We start from the raw sequence: 21,411 nt of genomic DNA on the forward strand, positions 1-21,411 counted from the left end.
CAAAAACAACAACAAAAACCTAAATATATATAGAGAGCATGTGAGGTGGTTATGAATCATGAATGGAATGTGGGGAGGGCAGTTACTACTGTATATAGAGTAGGCAAGGTTCTGACTGATTTTATATCACTCCCCTTCAAATATTATTATATAGGTTCCTCACCTTTTGGTTCCTCAAACTTGCCTGTCCTAGAGGCATTGCACATGTTGCTGCTCCATCTAGCTTCAACTCTCACCTGCCTAACTCATACCCATTCTTTGGTCAGAGTTCAAATGTTACTTCTGGAAAGTATGACACCCAGTATAAAGTAGGTACTATCCAAGTTCTTGTTATTTACTCATAGCACCCCATTTTTCCTCTTCATGATGCTTATCATAATTCATGATTTAATGTTCATCTTCTCTACTAGACTATGTTCCATGGAAACAAATACTGTTTTGCTCACAATGGTGTAATAAGTGCCTATGAGAGTGAAAGGAACTTAGTAGGCCCTCAATAACTATGTGCTGAGTAAATGAACGGATGACTTCATAAGTATATTTGATTAAAAAAAATTACCCAGCTTGACCGCCTATAAAATTCTGAGGATGATGCTCTGAATAACTTCAGGTTTTTGAAAATCAATTTCATCATCAAAGCTAAGAAAAGGGAAAGTAATTCCAAAAGCGGTTCTTAAAATGTTTTGAACACTCTTACTATCAAATGAGTAATTATGTATATAACCTCCTAGGAAACTGTTTTGATATATACAACAGTTAGATTACTTCATGGGAGCATCTTGTATTAAGGGGGCCATATATTTGACATAAACATAAAAACACTGTTAATGGTTGTACAATCTGCATATACTTAATGCCACTGAACTGTACACTTAAAAATGATTGAAATAGTAAATTTTGTTAAGTATATTTGACCACAATAAAATAAAACATTTTTATGCATTTCTTACAAGTTGATTAGTGTCATTTTGAAAGATACATCACCTCAGAATGCTTTGAATAATAACTCAATTTTAATTCATTTATTAACTTGTCCTAGTGAATGACAAGTCACTTAAACTTTCCTTGCCTCAGTTTTCTCATCAGTGAAGTAAGGATACCTTATGCCTTAAATGACAGACCTCTGTGAAGAGGAAATAAAGAAAGTGACAATGATATGAAAAACCTGCACTATGCAAAGAAGGGTACTGTTGTTCTCAGAGGCTGCAGGTTCGTTACTGGGTTGTTAATTTTGTAATATGAGTTTATGAGAATCAGTAACTTATTTTAAATATTATTATTAATTAAGCAATGGTTTTCAGTACCAACTCACTGACCCTCTCCCTACCCAGTATAGCATAGTTTACAAATCACTGTAAGGACTGATTGATAATACTTAGCAACTGGATTCCATAAATACAGTATTAAAAGAATATTGAACTAAGCAATTATTTGCAAAGTGACAACATTAATGAAGTTGTTCATGAGCAATAAGCATAATCACAAACTATTTCTACTCACAAACTAAAATAGAAAGGTGATTTTAAGATATTAAAAGAAAAAAAGTCCAGTAGATTAGGGACTTTTTAGTAATAAATACAGCACAGCCTCAGTTGACCAGAATTTAAATGTATACATCAAAACAAATAGACAGACAACAAAACAAGCCCGTCAAAGGGATTTAGCATGCCTTTCCTTTTCCTAAGGCTCTATCAGTCCAATATCCTGTATTTCCTAGTGACACTATTCAGTAATAGCAATTTATAATTTAGAATATTAGCATGACACATTTTAGAATCGTCTAATTATAAAGTATTGAATGATATTATTGTATATTTAATAAAGGAGGAAATAGATCTTAGAAAGCATTTTGACCTCAAGAAAATAAACTATTTTGATTTTTGGGTGAAAGAAGTAAATTTGGAACCACGTTCCCTTTGTTTTTTTTTGGAGGGGAGCAAATTTGTAGTTATTCTAGAGACTGACATTTCTTACATTTTCCTTTAACTACAAATAAATATCCTTTCAACAGTTATTAAAATCAATACAAGAGGGGCCCCTGGCTGGCTCAGTCAGTAGAGCATGCGACTCTTGATTTCAGGGCTCTGAGTTCGAGCTCCATGTTGGGTGTAGAGATTACTTAAAAATTAAAAAAAAAATCTTAAATCAATACAAGATACCTCAGTCTGACTATGTTAACTGCTGTCGTAAGATGTAATCCTATCTAGTGAGTATATGTAAGTAATCCTATCTAGTGAGTATATGTACACTGGTGTTGATCTGCCAGAGTACTGTAAAAACAATTCTGTATTAGAATCAGGTGTAATTATTTACAACTCCTTGAAATCCCTGTGTTTTTCTCTAATCTATACTTACGTCATTCCCTAATACAGAATTAGGGGCACATAAAACATTTAAGTCTATACTAATTCAGAAATAGAGGCATTAATCCTAGAGATATTTATAATGGTAATTCAGAAAATATGAAGAATGCCAAAATAAGATTCCCTTCAGTATCTGATGTTAAGAAAGGCATGTTTTCATGACAAGAAATCACAATTAGCCAAGTTACATAGGTGCAAAAGTCATGCTTTTAGAGATACCACGTCTCCCGCAGTTATGAAAACCATATTCTTAGAGAACTATGCTATATATACTCTTCCCCAAAATAATATGCCTGAGAATTCAGGTTCTCCTTTCCCAGCCCCCTATCTCTTTCTAAAAGAAGGAATACTTCTCTCTTACCCTAGTTCAAATAAAGGGAAAAGTAAAAATATTGGGATCTGTGTTGAGAAAGTGAATGGTTCTAATACAAGAAAGAAACGACCTTTTGAAATTGCTTTCATTTATCAAAATGGAAAGAAGACCCAACTGAGTTGTCATTTGATAGATGATTAAACACATTTTTGATGACAGTGCCATGTAATTTTTGGCAAATACAGGAACTCAAATAAGTGAGTTTAATTTCCTGGATTAGTGTCAAGTACAGCACAGGGAATATAGTTAAATAATTTTGTAATAACTTCGTATGGTGACAGATGGTGACTACATCTATCATGGTTATCATTCTGTAACATATAAAAATATCAAATCACTATGTGGCATATATGAAACTAATATCATATTGTATGTCATTTATAATTTTTAAAAAGTCTGCCCTAGGAAGAAGTATTTGAATTTTTAGCTATATTCTCAGTTTATCAGAAGAAGTAATTTTCTTCAAGATCCTAAACTATTTTTTAAAATTCTTATGTCTCGGGTCAAATGATTCTTTTTTTGATGAAAACTATTTTCATTTATTAACTATAAATTTGGTTAATTTGAATAAAATTAGAAAGCTTCATGTTAATCTGGACTTCTAAGAATTGGTGTTCCAATAATGCAAAAAGAATGTCTCAGGGTGACAGCAGAACAGCATTAAATTTAATCATATGCAAAGCTATAAAGTACTACAACATAGAAATAAGAGCTTCAGTAATGACTTTTCCACTGTTTTACAATAAGAATTTAGTTTCTTAAAAAAATGTTTTCTGTGTAGTATTACTCATTCTAAGTTTTTTAAAAAAGCTTTAAGCTTTAGCATCCTTTTGAATTTACGGAATAGATTTTTTCCTAACCCAACAGATCATTAAAAAAAAGTTGACTTTAAAAATGCTTGGAATCCCAACTGATTGTACACTGTATGACAGGAATAATGAACAGATTCTTGATTACTATCATTTTTTTCAATGACTTCCTAGAGTAAGAAGCCCTATTACTTCCAAATAAAGAGTTTGAAAACAACCATCTTACGCCATGCTGCTTTCCAGTGGAAAAGACCATATCACTCCCCTGCTTCAAATCCATCTGCAGAGTTGCTTCTTCCAGGAAGCCAATCATGAGCCTCCTAGGCCTTGACAATGAAAAAGACAAGGGTTGGAGTGCTCCTCAATCTACTCAACTGATGCTAATTAAAATTACCTCCAATAATGCGAAATTTTAAAACTAGACATTCTCTCAAAGATTTAGGGCATTAGAAAACTATTTTGTTAACTTATTTGTACCACTGGGACATGGTGGTGTCTGCAATCATAACTACTCAGGAGGCCGAGGCCAGGGGTAACCTGAAATCATGATTTTTGAATTCTCTGAAGACTGAATATGCACAAACACTTGCCTACTGGTTTGCCTAGGGAGAGGAAACTAACACTGTTCAAAAATGGAGATGATAAATACCATTATTGCAATAATACTAAGTGAAAAAGAGTTAAAAATACAATTAATTCTTTCTTCATTCACTAGGTGAAATGAGACTTGTAGGAAAGGAGAACAAATAGAGGGGTTATCAAAAGTAGACTTTTTCCAGTTACTCTGCTTAGCTCGTTGAATTGAAACAAAACAAAGTACCAACCTACTACTGCCTATTCATTTATGATGTTTTAGTTACTTTATATTCTTCAACTCATTTAATCCCCATGAAATATGGGTCCTAATATTTTCCTCATCTGGTGAGAAAAATGAATTGTGGAAATAACTTATATAGGGTAACACAGATAATAAATAAGAGAGACATGTTTTCAATCCAAGCAGTGTAACTCCATAACCAGTGCTCCTAATCTGTATTATTAATTTTTAATGTGTTCTTTTTTTTCTTCCTATATCATAGTTTTTAGACTGTTCCTTAGAGTCCTTGGATCCCATGAGAATGCTTCTGGGGCCATTAAGGAAAAGTAAGAGAAGGCTGATGGGACTCTATACCCTTTACCCAACCAAAACGACTTCACTACATCTGTTTAAATATTGAGGATAAAATTAAACTTTTCATAGTAATAATTAAAAAAAAAAAGATTCTCATACTAAAAGGCAAAAAGTGTGAAAATCACAATTATCTAGACTATAATCCTCATGAGGTCAGGATCTATTTCCGAAGTTTCTCATATGTTTCATATTCAATAAATATTAGCTTAATAAATTAAAACTATATGGCAGTACCTATTCTCATCAAAAATATTTAATATTCATTCATACCATTACATCAGAGAAAACCTTGAATACAAATATTCACATTTTTGATGACAGTGCCATGTAACTAATAATATTAAACTAATATAACTAATAATATTAAAATCACACTCAGATTGGTGCCACTTAGTTTTTAACCATAAGCAATCAAAAGGTTTCATTACCTCAAGGCTACTGATGGGTTAATAAGCATAATCCATTCTCACATACAAAAAGTAGGTATGCTTCCCACACATGTTTCTTTAGATATATCAATAATCATACTGCCCGAGGTACTAAATGTCTATGTATTTTTTTAGGATTATTGAATACAAGAAATCACACTGAAATTCAAATTGTCAGTAGAAATATTTTCTGAAGTTCATGAATTCTCTTCAGTTTCACAGAAGTTACAAGGAAACTTAAAAAAAAAGGATAATTGAGGAGACTATCTAAAAAAATTATTTTGAAAAAATCTACTCTGTTAGTTATCTTTAACCTCTTTCATCTGTGGACCTAACAACTTACATGTATGTTCATGAAACAGGGATAAAGGCTACCGAAATCATTTTGTATTCCCTTTAATGGTGAGTTTTCAGCTTCAGAGTGAACATCTAAATCAATCAACAATCATAGAAGCTTTAAGAAAATAAAACTGAAGTAATAGCTTTTTTAATCGTGGATTTGAATTAAAAGTCAAAAGTAGCAAAAATAAAAACTCAGTTTTTTTCTCTTGCCCAAAGTGATTGGAGATTTTAGCGAAAGTACAGTTTCCAGCCAAGACACAGACATGAAATAATATCCACTGCTTAAAAAACCCCTGAAGTTTCATCTAAAATTTTTCTTACTTTATGATTATTACCAGAAAGTAACAAACTATCACCCTCCTGGCTAACAAACCTCACTCTTATGGCTCTAATTTCAGTTGAAATGGAACATGTGAAGGCGATATATATTAAGAGAGGGTCAGCATTAGATTTACAAATTTATTGTAATAAAACTGTTTTGAAGTGAGGCAATAACTAATAGAATGAAGTTTCTGATACCTTAAACATATACAAGAAAGTTCAACAAATGCCAAATCCAGCTCAACAGAAGTGATCAGAAGATTTAATTTTAATACTCATTTTTAAGAAATTATAGTTAACCATCTGGAGACAAAACACTAAATAAGACTGTATTAAAGGCACAGGAAACTAGAACGTAATAATCCCTTAGAAGGAATTCAGTTTGAATGAAAGCCAGAGCTGCTTCTGAATGATTAGCATGAACATTAACTCTTGTTCTCTTCTGACCAGCTCAAATTTTTAATGCCTAGGCTGTTAAAGTATTTTTTTAATCCTTATAAGAAAACACCAAGGTTGGTTTTAGATTAAAAACAAAACAGAACAAAACAAAACCTCTCAAGCTTTATCAAGCGTCTAGAACCAAAATAATTTTGGCAGTGCCAGGACAGGAGTTACCTAAAAATTAATATGACTTGGTGATTTAAGAAGAGTTTTCTGGTACTGATGTAACCACCATTTATATAAAACACTTTCCAGAGATGGTACTACAGATGATTTTCAGTGGTCAGGTAGAATAGTCCCATAGATATCCAAATAAAATTACAATCTGTCTGGCCTGTACCTATCTCTGAAAGCTCAGCACCCACACACTTTACCCTGATATCTAAATAGCTGCCAGAGTCATAGTATGTTTTGGCTTGCTCTTCTCAGATGAGTTCCTTTTCTCCTCTCCCAGAAAAATAAAGATAAAAAATTTTAAAAACTGTTTATTTAACTAGCACTAGGATCCTAGAAAAATAATTTTGAATTAAGTAATTCACATTAAAGCATAAATAATATTAATCATCAAAGGTTTAAAGGAAGAGTTTATTAACCCTACAGAGTATCTGCTTGAACAGAAAGGCTATTTTCTGAGTGGATCAACTTTAAACCAAGAAATCAGAAATTAAGTAATTATATCCGCTACGCATTTCTAAAAGATTGCCAATTCCTGGTCTAGACAATTTTGACAATTAAATTCTAATTTTCCAAAAAATACTGTAAAGACAATGGTTAATTTAGGAGACAAATGTATTAATGCCAATGTACAAAAGGCATTATTTAGAATTTTGGATTTTGGATGGTTAAAGAGTCCTATACTATTCTCAGATAGTGAAAAAGTTATAATAATGTTCTTAATTAATCTATACTCTGTATTTAATCTATTATCTCTGGAGGATGCCTCCTAGGCATCAGAGATTCAGTATTAAAATATGAATTGAGAAAAGAAAATTACAGATTTAAAAATAAAATTTCAGAATTTGCAAAAAAACCCAACCCCCCCCAAAAGGTTAAAACAGAAGTATCAAAAATAGCATACCATTATTTGGGGCTTTTTGAAATGCAGAATTCTATTTGTAAAAGGGAAATGAAATAACCATCTCTAATTTTATAATTAGTGACAGTGATATTAAAAAAACATATAGATCTCATTACTTCAAAGTCGATCAAAGACATAAATATTCAACAAGCTTCAAGAGGGTATAGACAGAGCAGGAGGAAAAGGGAAGCTCCATGGAGAGACAAAGGGAAAAAAGGGGCAATGATCAATTATATCCCCAAATTAAAAAGATCTTTAAGGGAAAGTAAGATTTGTTAAAATATGTATGCAAAAGGAAGTTCATAAAATTTTCTCATTAAAAAAAAATCTTAATTTCACATTAAGGTAAAAAAAAAAGATTTAAAAATAAATTTATTTGGAGTTAGAGAACTGGTGACCATGAAAGATTTATTCTCTAACATTCCCACCAATGTCCAAAAAACCATGACAGTTCTACTGAAAATATAAAGGAATGATCTCACTCGGTTTTTCTTTTCAGAGAGCCTAGGTTTTCTGTTTGAAATTATATTTTTTTGCATAAAGTGATAGGTAATCTTCTACCATGTGGTAATCAATCATATGCCACCTAATTGAGGAACTTGATAATATCGATATTCTACTAGCACTAGAATGAATGACTCAAACATGCATGTTTAAATCTTCCATGAAAACAGAAACTCTCAAAACATATATAATACTCATGTTCTGATATGTAAAACTCTATTCTTCTTTTATTGCTGATTTCCATGAAACATATGAGTTTCACTGTGGAAAGACCTACCTGAATAGCTGAGTTCATGAAACATGTATTTCCCAAGTTACTTAGGCCACAGAGGCCTGGCTGTTCATTGTTTCTGCCAGGTTCTGAATAATCATAGTTCTTATAAGCAGTATATGATGGGAGACAATAATTTGAGTTTTTCACACTGGAAGAAAACAAAGAATATATTTCATAATGCAGCCGATTATTACAATATAGTTATATGAGCAGAGTACTTCAAACCGATTTGAGATAGGTGGTCAGTCATTAAATTTTTTTATTAAAAAAATTAACATGTACTTTTAAAGACATGAACCTAAATCAAAATAACCCCTTGATACTTCTCATCCAATCAACAAAATCACTGCATACATATGCCACACCAACCAATACAAACCACTATTATATCTTTCTACCCTTGATTAGCTGGAGCAGCTCCACAGCTCGCTCCATTCTTCACTGCTCCATCAAATTTAAAACACTCAGATTTTAAACACCACCCGCAGCAATAAATCATCTCATTTATGTCCCTTTTACATCCTGCTACTGTAACAGAATGAGAACAGTAGAAACAGGAGGAGTTGTACTTTAGTTACAGGTGAGAGCAGAGATTTCCAAGGCCTCTGTGACATCACTGGTGTGATGCATTGAAGATTCTATTTATAGTTTCTATGCTAGACCAGCAAAATCTAGTATTCAAATGCAAAAAAAAGTCTGGGGTGATCAGGGCTGCAAAAATGAAATGATTCTAAGCAAGTACATTCCAGTATTTGCCTTTTCTTTCTTCCAGTTTGTTAGAAAATGTAGTTTTTTACCTAGATGAATATAACCTTAGGATAATCTGGACTATCAGCATTATAAATATTAATCTTAAAAAAAGCTATATAATTTTCAACCTTCGAGATCAATTTTAGTTAATCAATAAGTTAAATTGTCCCTCTTTCTTTCTACATATAATAAAAAAATAATTTTGTGGAAAAGGATGGATTCTCCCTTAATTTTTAATAGGTTATCTTATAATAAAATATTTACAATAGACAGTTCAGATATAATTCAAAACCGTATTTTCAATCACTTTTTTAATTCATGAGAACAAACCTGAATGAGAATCAAGGTCATGCTAAAAGCAAATCATGATTCAAATAAAAGAATACAGTGTTACAAATAAACATGATTAATTAGTAACCCTGATAATCTCAATTGGCTACAATTTATTCCTGGTATTCTTTTTTAAAAATATTTTTTACTTATAATTTCAAATACTTTCTATTGTAGCTTCTATACTTTCACTTTATTATTTTAACAGTTTAAGAGAATTGTACTACTGCCAGTTATAACAAAGCCTTTAGTAAACACACACACACACACACACACACACACACACACACACACCCTCAACAAACTACACAGGTAAAACAGAACTACAATAATCCAAAACTACACATACAATGCTAACCTAATAATATTTTTACATTTTTAAGAACATACCCCAAACGTAAACAAAAAGACCAGTTCCCAGACTCAAAGAAGCAAAACCTCCTGATACTAAAAAAAAAAAAAAAAAGTATAAAACAAAAAATAGACTCAAGCATCCTTTGTTTTATTTTGTTCTGATATGTAAAACTCTACTCTTCTTTTATTGCTGATTTCCACGAAACATGTGAGTTTCACTTTGGAAAGACCTACCTGAATAGCTGAGTTCATGAAACACGTATTTCCCAAGTTACTTAGGCCACAGAGGCCTGACTGTTCATTGTTTCTGCCAGGTTCTGAATAATTATAGTTCTTATAAGCAGTATATGATCCAGATCATTAACCTTACGATTCATATTTTATATTCCCAGTAACGACTAAAATGCAAGACACCTATTAGCAATTCAATATATGTTCACTCAGTGATTGATGACTGGATTTTCGAATCTAACTTTGAGGACATGTAACAAAAAGCTAAATCCTGTTTTTCTTTTATTCCTATAAGAAGTGCTAAAAATCAAGGTCTCTATATACAAAAATGGAAGGCCTGCATTTCCTACCCATTCGCCACACACAAAAAAAACAAACCCACACATATTCCAGATATAAAATTATAATAAAATTTGAACAGAGTACACTATGTTCAAATGCATGCTCATGCCTAGACACACACACACACACACACACACACACACAGACACACAAAGTGAAAAGACTAAAAAAGCACATTTACATGCTTATTCCTTAAGTACATATTCAGATATCTGTCTCTGCCACTAGTAACACAAATAGATGCTGGAAGCTCTTCTCTTCTTAGTGGCAACAGGATGGAATTTGCTGGGATAGGGATTTTTATTTACTGAGAAATGAACAAAAACTTACTTGCAAAAGCAGTTTGTCTTTTAAAATTTGAATCTTAGAGGATATCTACATTTCAGTTTAAGTGACAAAGTACATATAAGCCTTGCCCAAAGACTGAGACAATCTAGATGCTCAAATGATAATAATAAAAACTGATAAATTTAAAATATTTTAATACTCTATTGATTGGCCACTTGTAACCCACGTTATGTGCTTCCTAATTCAAATATTAAAGTAAGTAATGGAAAATACCAAAACCAGGCGTTCTTAAAACACTTCAGCAAGGTACAGGGAAACCTAGGCCTATGACTATTTTTTTCCTGAAGATGGCAAGCTAGTCCTTATCCTCTATGGCTGTGCTATTTTGCAAAAATAAATAAGTATGCCTGTAATCTTAATGAGAATTTTAGTATTATACTACATTAATTCTGTATTATAAACTATCACCCTAAATGAAGATACATTGAAAATCAAAGTAACTTATTTTTTGGTAAATTTCAGATTGACTTTTCAATTAGCACTTATATTTGACATTATAAGTATTATAAATCTATAATTTAATCCTCATAACTATAATTTTGCTCATTTTGCAGTTAATGAATGATGCTTTCAGCAAGTAACTTGCAAAGAGCCATATGGCTGGCTAGCTCTGGCAGTCTCCAAAATCAAGTTCTTTTTCATAGTTTAATCTCTTACAGGGAGTCATTTCCATTTCAAATAAAAGAGCTTTAAATTAATTAACATAAAAATAGAAATGTGCTCTGATGTGGAATGCCAAGAGTTGCGAAAACACATACATTAAAAAAGATTTTTTAAAGGCAGTGTTATATCAAAGCAAATGTAGCAAGACAGAAAAATGCAGGGAACAAAAGGAGAAAGAAACTGGCGCATATTAAAAATGAATTTAAATTATAATTTGAGGCAAAAACAAATACTGTATAGACTAGCAGGTAAAATTACTACATCAGAGTAAACAACTGATTCTTCATAATATTAGTCTTTAATAAAAGCTTTATTAAATTTATATGAAATAATTCCAAATATACTTTGTTATTATGTTTATGACTAATATCCTTATTTCTGGAAGTGAAAACTTTTTATCTCAGTAATGTATCAGTTTAATTCAAGTCTTGAATTTGTAGATAATTTCATATAACTTGTAAGTCATAACTGATTTTAGTATATACTTTGACACTTGTAGAATATTTCCATTTACATGATGTTTCAAAAGTGCACTTAATCTAAAAAAGGTCATTACCCATTTTACATACTTTTAAAGAAACTATGCTACTTCCACAATAAGTCTCAAACTCCCACTTATTTCTACAAGTTGAATGGAAAGAAATAAATTTTATGTGAAATAATTTATTATAATATTAATCCAAATATTAATTCAAATTCAAAATAGTGTTAATTCAAATTCAAATTAAAAAAACTTTCCATTTTACAAATGTTTAAATTTTGTTCTTTACTAAGAAAGTTAAGCTTTACTTTTATTTATTTATTTATTTATTTACATTTAACCTAATTTTATTCATGCTTGCCTTGGGATGGGGAACAGATCATTCAGTAAAAACATACAGTTAAAACAAAATATGTCTTATCATGTGCAACTTTTAAACTACAATAATGATGTACCTTAATTACTTCCATGCGCACAAGTCTAACATTACAGGCTTTGTTTTTGTTTTTTTTTTTTTGTAAAAAACACAGTTAAAACTTCTAGGAGCATTTTATAATAAAGTAAGCTTTACTTTTGAGCATGGTGGTACTTCAGTAGCTGTTGGCTATAAAAATTTCCTATTATGAAAGGACTATTTTAGTGCCTAAAATAAATATAAGTAGCGAAAAATATAATCTAGCCATAGAAGTAGAATCATTAAACATATTTCAAACTTAAGAAAATACTTCAATTCCTTTCCCAGTATCTTCTGCAGCCAGAGGTTTTAAGATCCGATTATACCATCATATTTTTACTATGGGAGGGAAATTAAGACAGAAACAGAAACACACCAGACCACATATACTAATATGACGACTCCAGTCAAAAGGTCCCAATACAGTCTATGTTCAATGCAGTCTACATACAATGTTAAAAATTTCTCCGAAGAATAACTATAAATATGTGTTATACCAGGAACTGAATTCTTTTATAGTAAATGTGGGAGCATCTGCAACTGGTAGAAACACAAGAAGTATTTTATCTCCCATGAAAAAATTACTTTTGATGAATTTAATTAAAAGATACCATATAAAATACAAACCAGATTATAGGGGTATTTCCTTTCACTTTTTTGCCTGTGGACATACATTTTTAAGTAGTAAGGAACATACTACATTCCAAGTTTGGATATTCATAACATCTTTGATATTCCACTATTACACGATAATGTAATGTTATTACACTATGATACACATGTCTTTTTATAAATTATTAAAATAAGGCAATTAATGTTTTAAATCTTGACACACATGGTAAATTCTTTTCTAAAAAGTTGGACTAATACTCCAACCACTCAAACGAAACCCTTGCAAGAATAAGTATCATTACCAGTGAGACTGAAGTGGAGAGAAGTGGATGGAGTTTTTATGGTTTTAATTTACACATCTGTAGTTAGTTGTGAATTTTTAGTATTTAAAATGTTTATATATTTTAATTATTTTGCTTTTATTGCCTGCTGTATCATTTGCCCATTTGTCTACTTGTCTTAGAAAATTTCTCACTGATCTTTATGACTTTGATATATTAGGAATATTTATCCTTTGTCATTTGTAGCAAGTATTTTTTTCCATTTATTTGCCTTTTCATTTTTGTATGCCTAACAATTAAAAAGTCAATTTAATATAAAGTTTTAAAGAGAAATTCTCAATAGTAATCCAATTTTCCCAACAAAATTTCTTGGATAATCTGCTCATTCTCCATTAGTCTACAGTGTTTTCTGATCTTATGTATAAAGGGCTGTTTCTGGACTGTCTTTTCCATTTCACTGATCTGTCGATGTATTCTTGGGTCACTACTATGCTGTTTGAATTCTTACTATGTTTACAACAGGTTGTGATATTTGGTAGGATTAATCCTTCTCATTTTCCTTTCCAAAATTATTTCGGCTGTTCTTATATATTTATAATCTAGGTGTACATTAAAAATTATTTTGTCAAGCCCTCTCTCCACACCAGAAATGAATTTTAAGGGAAAATTAATTAAACCTACAAATGCAATTAATGATGTTATTTTAAAAATTATTTCACAAATAGCCTTAGTCTTTCCAAATTTACTCTTTAGGAAATCAGATGCCATTTATGAACTGGAGAAGTAGTGCAAATATTTAACTACATAGAGTTAACCTAAAAATTAAACAACAATGTAATGTATATATTCAAGAAATAATAAAAAGGTAATCATCTCTAGATTAAAGTTCTTCCCCTGATTTGACTGGACTAATCACAAATAATAAAAGCTTTCTTTTTATCCTTTTCTATAAAAAAAAAAACAACAAACCATGACAAGGTAATGTACCTTCAAGGTAATATACCCATGTCAGACATTATAGTGAAGCCCAAGTGATTTTTAAACTTTTTTCTTATGGCAATATAGCATACACTTTCATGTAACTTTCATAAATTCTGAGATTCTGATTCATGATGGGGCAAGGAAATTGTTTCTCTAAACTTTTTAAAGAAAAAGTGATTGCCTTTTTGATAAAACATAAAAAATTGTGTATGCTTTCCAGGTGAGAATCACTGATATATACTCTAAAAAAAAATACTACAGATTATAGGTGATTATATATCTAGTTCTCAAATGACATCTGAAATTTACACTCTTACCAAAAAACTGAGTTCTAACAGACTTCTGTATATATTTTCAATAGTGTTTAAAAAGTAAAATTCTGAAAGTACTTTATTTTTCTTTTAGTGGATTATTGTAGTATATGTATTAAATCAAGAAGTTTATAACTGTGCTTTCTTTCTTGTAAAGTTACTCCTAGAAGAACTGATCAGTAATTTAAAAGAAAATTCAATTTTAATGCATTAAGACTTTTATCCTATGTTTTAGATACAAGAGATTTTTGAAACCACAATAGGGCGATCAATTAAACAAAGAGTTTTTAAGATTCAGTGCTTACTTTCTGTTGTTGATGTTGTTATAATTATTTGATAGAGATGAAGGAGAGATCTTTGGTAAAGCTGAAAAATTGGATGCACCTGGGGACCTTTAAAAATATGAAAATGTTAAATTAGATAAAAAATGCTGAATTTTGAAATTAATTATGAAATAAAGAAAAGAACAGATGACAATGTATGTAGTAAATGAATGCTGGAAAACAGATTCATGAGCAAAATCACTATATATCCTTGTTTTTCTATTTCCTATGTATTTTTTCATATAAAGAATAATGGTACAAAAGGGAATTATTTTCAAAAGAAATTTATCAAATTAAATATACAACTTGGTATTTATTATTCCTATAAATCTTCGGACTCAATACATCCATTTCTGAGTTCAGGTAACCATTTTCAATGTTTTACAAACAATAATTTCCTTGTATCAGTGGAATTAAAATATCAATTTTTTAAGGAAGCATGTAAAGGAAATCCAATTTGTATCTCAGTAGGTATCATCACATTCTACTTATACACAACACTGACACAGAGATCCAAGGATTTACCAATTCTTTAAAATGTAAAGCAATAGGGATACAATAGCATAAAAGAATTCAAAACATAATCCCGAGAAGTAATTTTTGGCCAAATTATCAATGCAAAAACTGAAAAGACCTACATCTGACCATATATTACTCACCTCACTAATTCAGAATCTTTTTGGAGAAATTTCAATTACTAATGGCTTTTAATCAACCAATATGCTTTATGGGCATGATTTATAATTAACAAACTCATTACATAGGAATGATTAGTTTAAAATACTTATCAGCTCTCTTAAAGATTTAATTTTGTAAACAATTTTAATTTACTAGGCAATATCTAGCCCATGGGCTATAAAAAGCTGTTAGTCTAGTATCTCATTCATCATAAATTCTAAATTAGTGAGGCCCAAAGTGATTGGTTTTAAAAGATTATTTTATTTCCTTTAATCAGGTGCTAATGAGCAGTGAAATAAATGGTCAATGGGATTGAAAGTGTAATCTACAAAATCTGCTTGAAGTCTACAAATTTTAGGTGATTTAGATTTCACCATATCTATATACTTGCAATACATTACGCAGAATACATGGTGGGCAATAACATTTCTTACACATAAAAACTTTTACTTAACTTTTTAAAGTTTTATACATTATAAAATCTTGGTAAAAATTTTTTTTTAAGATTTTTAAAATTTTTATTTATTTGACAGAGAGAGACATGGCAAGAGAGGGAACACAAGCAGGGGCAGTGGAGGAGGGAGAAGCAGGCTTTCCACTAAGCAGGGAGCCCATTGCGGGGCTCGATCCCAGGACCCTGGGATCATGACCTGAGCTGAAGGCAGACGCTCAACTGACTGAGCCACCCAGGCGCCCCAAAATTTTTATTTTAAAGGAGTTTCTTTTTGTTGATACAGGTTGTATATAGGTAGATTACACTAAGTAAGACCTCTATTTAGATGCCTTTCTGATAGAAGACCTTATAACATATTATTTTAGTGTACTAAGTTCAAAACATAAGACATAATCAACGAAGTTTTAATATAAAACAACGTAGAGGACACATTTAAAAGGTTATCTTAATATTTTAAAAGGTACTAGTTTTTAAATATTAATAGAAATACAGAAGTATCCTGGCATTTTTGCCTTCATGTTAAGAATGCTCAATTATCAAAGGAAAAACCCCCCAAATTTATTAGAGATGGAGTTATAATGAATTAAGGAGGTTAATTTTTCAACTTAATTCACTTCAACTTTTCAGAAACAAACTAAAATGTTCTCTTGAATTTTAATTATAGTCAAATTTATAGAAATAAAGATTCATTGGGCTGAAGCACATATATACATATTTTTCCTTTTTCTGCCCATGTGCGGCCTTTTTACTATTCATTAGCAACTCTATCCAAGGATAGTATTAGAAGATTCTATGAAACTCGTTGGAATACTCAAACATTTATTAAATGACTATATGCCTTGCCCTTGTTAAGTACTAGGAATACAAGGACAGACACAGTTCCTGACATCAAACGGCTCACAATCTAACAGGAGAAAATAACACATAAGCAAAATAACTATAAAGCAGTCGAAATTTTATATATAGAAATATAGAAATTAAATACAGAAATTTTAAAACTCTAACAAAATATAAAATTTTGTGGGTAGTCACATGAGGTGATTTAAAACGATGTGCAGAGTTGGAGGGATAGGTGGAAACTAAAAGTGAGAGTATTCCTGGTGGAAAGAACAGCACATGCGAATGTATGGGACTGTAGTATCGATGACGTGTTTAGGGAATTATCAATAAATTCAGTTCGGCTTAAAGAGTAGAAGTATGTAGTGACAGGAACAGAAGTTAATAAGGTAGGCATGATAATAAAGGAGCTTTTATGTTCTATAAATGAATTTATTAGATCTTATTCCATTGTGCTGGGCATGTTGAAAGAGTTTATTTTTATTTTTTATTTTTTTAAAAGATTTTATTTATTTATTTGACAGAGAAAGACACAGCGAGAGACACAGCAAGAGAGGAAGCACAAGCAGGGGGAGGGGGAGAGGGAGAAGCAGGCTTCCCACTGAGCAGGGAGCCTGATGTGGGCCGACCCCAGGACCCTGGGATCATGACTTGAGCCGAAGGCAGACGCTTAATGACTGAGCTACCCAGGCACCCCTGTTGAAAGAGTTTAAAAGGGTATCTACATAATCAGATTTGTGTTCTAGAAAGGTAATTCTTGAAAAAGAGAAAGGAGACTGAGAGATCATTTAGGAGACTGAAATTAATAAAGGTTGGGGCAAAGATCACAGACAAGTGTAGGCAAGGGCAACATGTCTTGGATGTTTAGGGAGTGGTTCTCAAAGAACAGTCAATGGACCCTTAGAGGGCTCCACGATTCTTTCAACATGCCCATCTATGAGGTCAAAACCATTTTCATAATAATATAAAGGCGTTACTTAAGTGTTATTTGGTCTTTTTCACTGGGTGGATATTTGCAATGATACTGCAAAAACAATGGTGGGTAACAATGCTGACACCTTAGCATGAGTTAAAGCAGCAGCACCAAATTATATACTAGAGTCACTGTATTCTTCACTGCCTCCTTGCAGTGGAAAACAGTTTCACTTAAGAGTATCCATGTTGAAAAGATAAAAAACATTGATTTTATTAAATCTTGACCCTTCAATACACTTCTTTTTAACAGTATGTGACGAACTGGCAAGTGTGCATAAAGCACATCCGTTCTATACTGAAGTAACATGATTGTCCTGAGGAAGAAGACTTGTGTAATTATTCGAATTTCAAGCAGAACTAGCTCCTCTTCTCACTGCACCACTCTTCCACATGAAACGCTGTCTGGCAGACATCACCTCAGAAATCAATGAAGGGAGCTGTAACTTCAAGGAAAAACACTGAAAGTATTTGTTGCCAATGATAACATTCACGTGATCAAACAAAAAACAGAATTCTGGAAAACTTGACTTTGCCAATGTGAGGCTCGATAGCTTCCCACTACTTAAAGACCTTCCTCATAAGATTGGTGATGTTTTAACAAATGTGATTAAAAAATATTGTATGATGAAATATGTCAAAATTTGGAATATCTGCATAACTCAGTAAATCAATATTTTCCAACTGCATCAAGTTACACATGATAGATTTTAACTTTTAATAGTTTAACTTTTAATAGTATTAAAAGATCATTGGCGTGGTTTCAGATTCCACACTGCAATTAAATTTTCATCATTAAAACACCACTGGTCAAGTTCTGATGTGCTATCAATTACCTGAAAATATCTCTCTGTGTTCTGTGTATCTGTGTGAAACTGAGTTTTCTTTAAGCACTTCAATCCAAACAATACATCACAATAAACTGAATGCAGAAACACATATGAGAATTTAGCTGTCTTCTGTTTAGTCAGATAATAAAGAAATTTCAAAAATGTAAAACAATTTGTTTTTGAAGGTTTTCATTAAAATATTATTTATGTCAAAATATAATGGTTTTAGTATTATTATAAACAAATATTTAAAAATTTATTTTTGATTTCTAATCCACATAAAAGAAGTTCTTTGGGTCCTTAATAATTTTTAAGAATGTGTCTCTCTCCATGTCTCAAATAAATAAGTCTTTAAAAAAATAATTTTTATGAATGTAAAGGGGTACCAAGATCAACATATTTTAAAACTTCAGGTTTAGGAGGTAGCATCTGCAAGACTGCTAACTAATTAGATGAAAAAAGAATGAGGCTGAAGGAGGAACTCAAGATGGCCTGAAATAGGGTATACAGGATATGGATTCAAAATTAGGTTGAGGGAACGGGAGAAGGTAAGGTAAAAAAGATTTTAGTTGAATCTTACATGGCAAATCCTACATGACATTTAGAAAAAATCTGGAACCCAGAAGAGCGTTCTGGGCTAGAAAAATAGAATGGCCTATTTCTGTCAGTTCGAGCTGAGGAACAGAATTAGCATACAGTCCATCCACTGACTTTGAGAACCTATTATGGTATGAAAGGAGAGGTCATCAGATGGAAATCTGTGCAATTACCAATGCATTTAAGTTGTGAGCAAAGCTGCTGCATATAGACAGTGTAGCTGTACACCGCACAGTACCAAGGAGGGCCTTTCACATAGATTACAACGTGGAAGATGCCGAAGAGCTGTGCAGCACAAAACCCGCACAAGCAAACATGGCACTCCCAAAGAGGAAGAGCAGCAGCCAGCCAGAGAATTGGTTAGAGAACTGTAAACAGTTCTTGCATCATGGATCAAATTAAGAGAAGTTCTTCAGGAGACATTTATAAAAAGAAGTATTAAAGAAAGGTCAAAAAAAGACTTTGTTAAATCCCGAATGGGTGGTAAGGAATAAGAAGTATGGCGTTTTTAAAGTTGGCTGTCAAAGGAAAAAAAAAAAAAAAACCAAAGGACGGTATTTGGAGGAAGTTTATGTGTTTTTTTTTTTTTTTTTAAACAGGACAGATTTGTATTTATAGGCTAAGGGGAAGATGACACTGGAAAAAAAAAGAAAAAGAATGAACTGTTAAAGTGAGTGTCTACTATATGTGTGGCAGTATGGTAGGCATTTATATATATGTAGGAGGGAGGAGATAATGAAAGAAAAAGCAAGTTCTAGGAAGCACTGGGATAAATAACATTGGTAGAGAAATTGTCCTTTATAGCATAATGATCCTAAAGAGAAGGATGGATATGGTCCACAGGTGAAGCTGAAGTGTATCAACACTTTTTAAGTGCTGTTACAGACATTACGGATGAATGTCACAGATCAGTTATCTATTCTGATTCCAACTTCTGACTAGATTACACATAGCCCAATCTAGCTAACATTTGTGGAGTTAATTTAGGGATTGACTAGTCAGTCTCTGGATTATAATCTGAGCCCTTTAGCTCTATTTCTTTGATGTAATTTGGAAATTACACTGTTCCTCAGCAACTCTGCTCTAGTGGCTTTTTAAGGGGAGGAGAGAAAAAAATTACTCAGGATATTACACACAGACTAGATACTAAGCCAGTTATCAGGTGTTAAACCGATTTTGGCTAGTTTGGGCTAGGTGTAAGGTAGGGATCCATCTCTTAAACAAGACAGAAAACAGTAAAACATCAATGTGGCTGATATTATTTCATGAAGACAGAAAATCAAACTTCATGCCGGACAAATGCAATATTTGAATTGTCCTATATCCAATGTTTCAACTAAAAGCACACAATTCAAGGCTGTAAGTTGAACTTTTTACTTCAACAGAAAAATACAACTTGATAAACTAATTGAATATTCTTGATAAATTAACTAATAATTAACTTACATGAAAACCTAATACCATATTGAGCAACCAAAATACAGAGATGTTAAATCTGAATGCTGACATAGCAAAACAATTAAAGATTTGTATAGGTATTTTCAAAGCTGGCATAAAACCACCCAGTGCTGTAAGATCTAACATTATAAAACAAGAATTATCTTATTAAGAAAAACGAGCCCAACCTTAAACCTACTCATTTCTAACGGATAAATTCTTAGAGAAAAAGAAAAATTTAAGTCTCTCTAAAAATTAAACACTTTTACTATGGTGAGATTACAGTTCAACAAGCCCTTTGCTGTGTGCCTCTCATATGCCAGGCAGTATGTTAGGTATTTAAAGATAAATGAAAAAGAGTTTAAGAGAATTTATATATAAATTGCTTCTCATAACTTTATTTGTTCCTTATTTTGACTGTTATCAATGGTATTTTTAACATAAAACATTCCATTTTAAGAAAATAAAATTAGTTACTTTTCTTCAGCCATCATGAATCCCAGTACCAAAACTGCAGCCCATTTTATTTTTAACATATTATAGAAATTTCCAAACAAACACAAGTCCTCATGTACCCAGTACCAGAGTGTACATTCGGTTTCAAAAATTATTAACAACCTGCCACTTTTGTTTTATCTTTATCCCCTTGATCTCTCCCCCTGCCATGTTTTTGCTGGACTATTTTAAAGCAAATCCCAGACATTTATTTCACCTGTATTTTTATACACACACACACACACACACACACACACACACAATGTACAATGGAGTATCATTCAGCTATAAACAAGAATGAAATCTTGTCATTTGCAATGACATGGATGGAGCTAGAGGGTATTATGCTAAGTGAAGTCAGTCAGTCAGGGAAAGACAAATACCATATGATTTTACTCACGTGTGGAATTTAAGAAACCAAACAGATGAACATAGGGGAAAAAGAAGAGAGGCAAACCATAAAACAGACTTAACGACAGAGAACAAACAGGGTTGCTGGAGGGAAGGTGAGCGGCAGGATGGGCTAAATGGGTGATGGGTATTAAC

General features: G+C 31.9%; 1 protein-coding gene across 10 annotated transcripts in view; it reads right to left on the bottom strand.

Moving 5' to 3' along the window:
* Nucleotides 1–21,411, bottom strand: part of USP15 (ubiquitin specific peptidase 15) — a 114,940-nt gene that overhangs the window by 32,909 nt on the left and 60,620 nt on the right. For 3 of the 10 annotated variants that reach the window (XR_003519754.1, XR_003519755.2, XM_027592572.1), the window contains exons 7-8: nt 14,548–14,634; nt 8,108–8,252 (exon numbers count right to left, since the gene is read on the bottom strand). Coding sequence is in view for 5 of the 10 variants with exons in the window: in XM_027592572.1 (XP_027448373.1) it covers nt 8,108–8,252; nt 14,548–14,634 (232 nt within the window). In the remaining 5 variants the exon portion in view is untranslated. Of the gene's footprint in view, nt 1–3,771; nt 3,872–8,107; nt 8,253–8,502; nt 8,657–14,547; nt 14,635–17,137; nt 17,953–21,411 lie in introns of those variants that run through there. The other 7 variants (XR_003519756.2, XM_027592574.2, XM_027592576.2 and 4 more) reach the window with 7 other exon arrangements.

Source organism: Zalophus californianus, chromosome 9 (assembly GCF_009762305.2).
Source record: "Zalophus californianus isolate mZalCal1 chromosome 9, mZalCal1.pri.v2, whole genome shotgun sequence".
NCBI classification, from domain to species: domain Eukaryota; kingdom Metazoa; phylum Chordata; class Mammalia; order Carnivora; family Otariidae; genus Zalophus; species Zalophus californianus.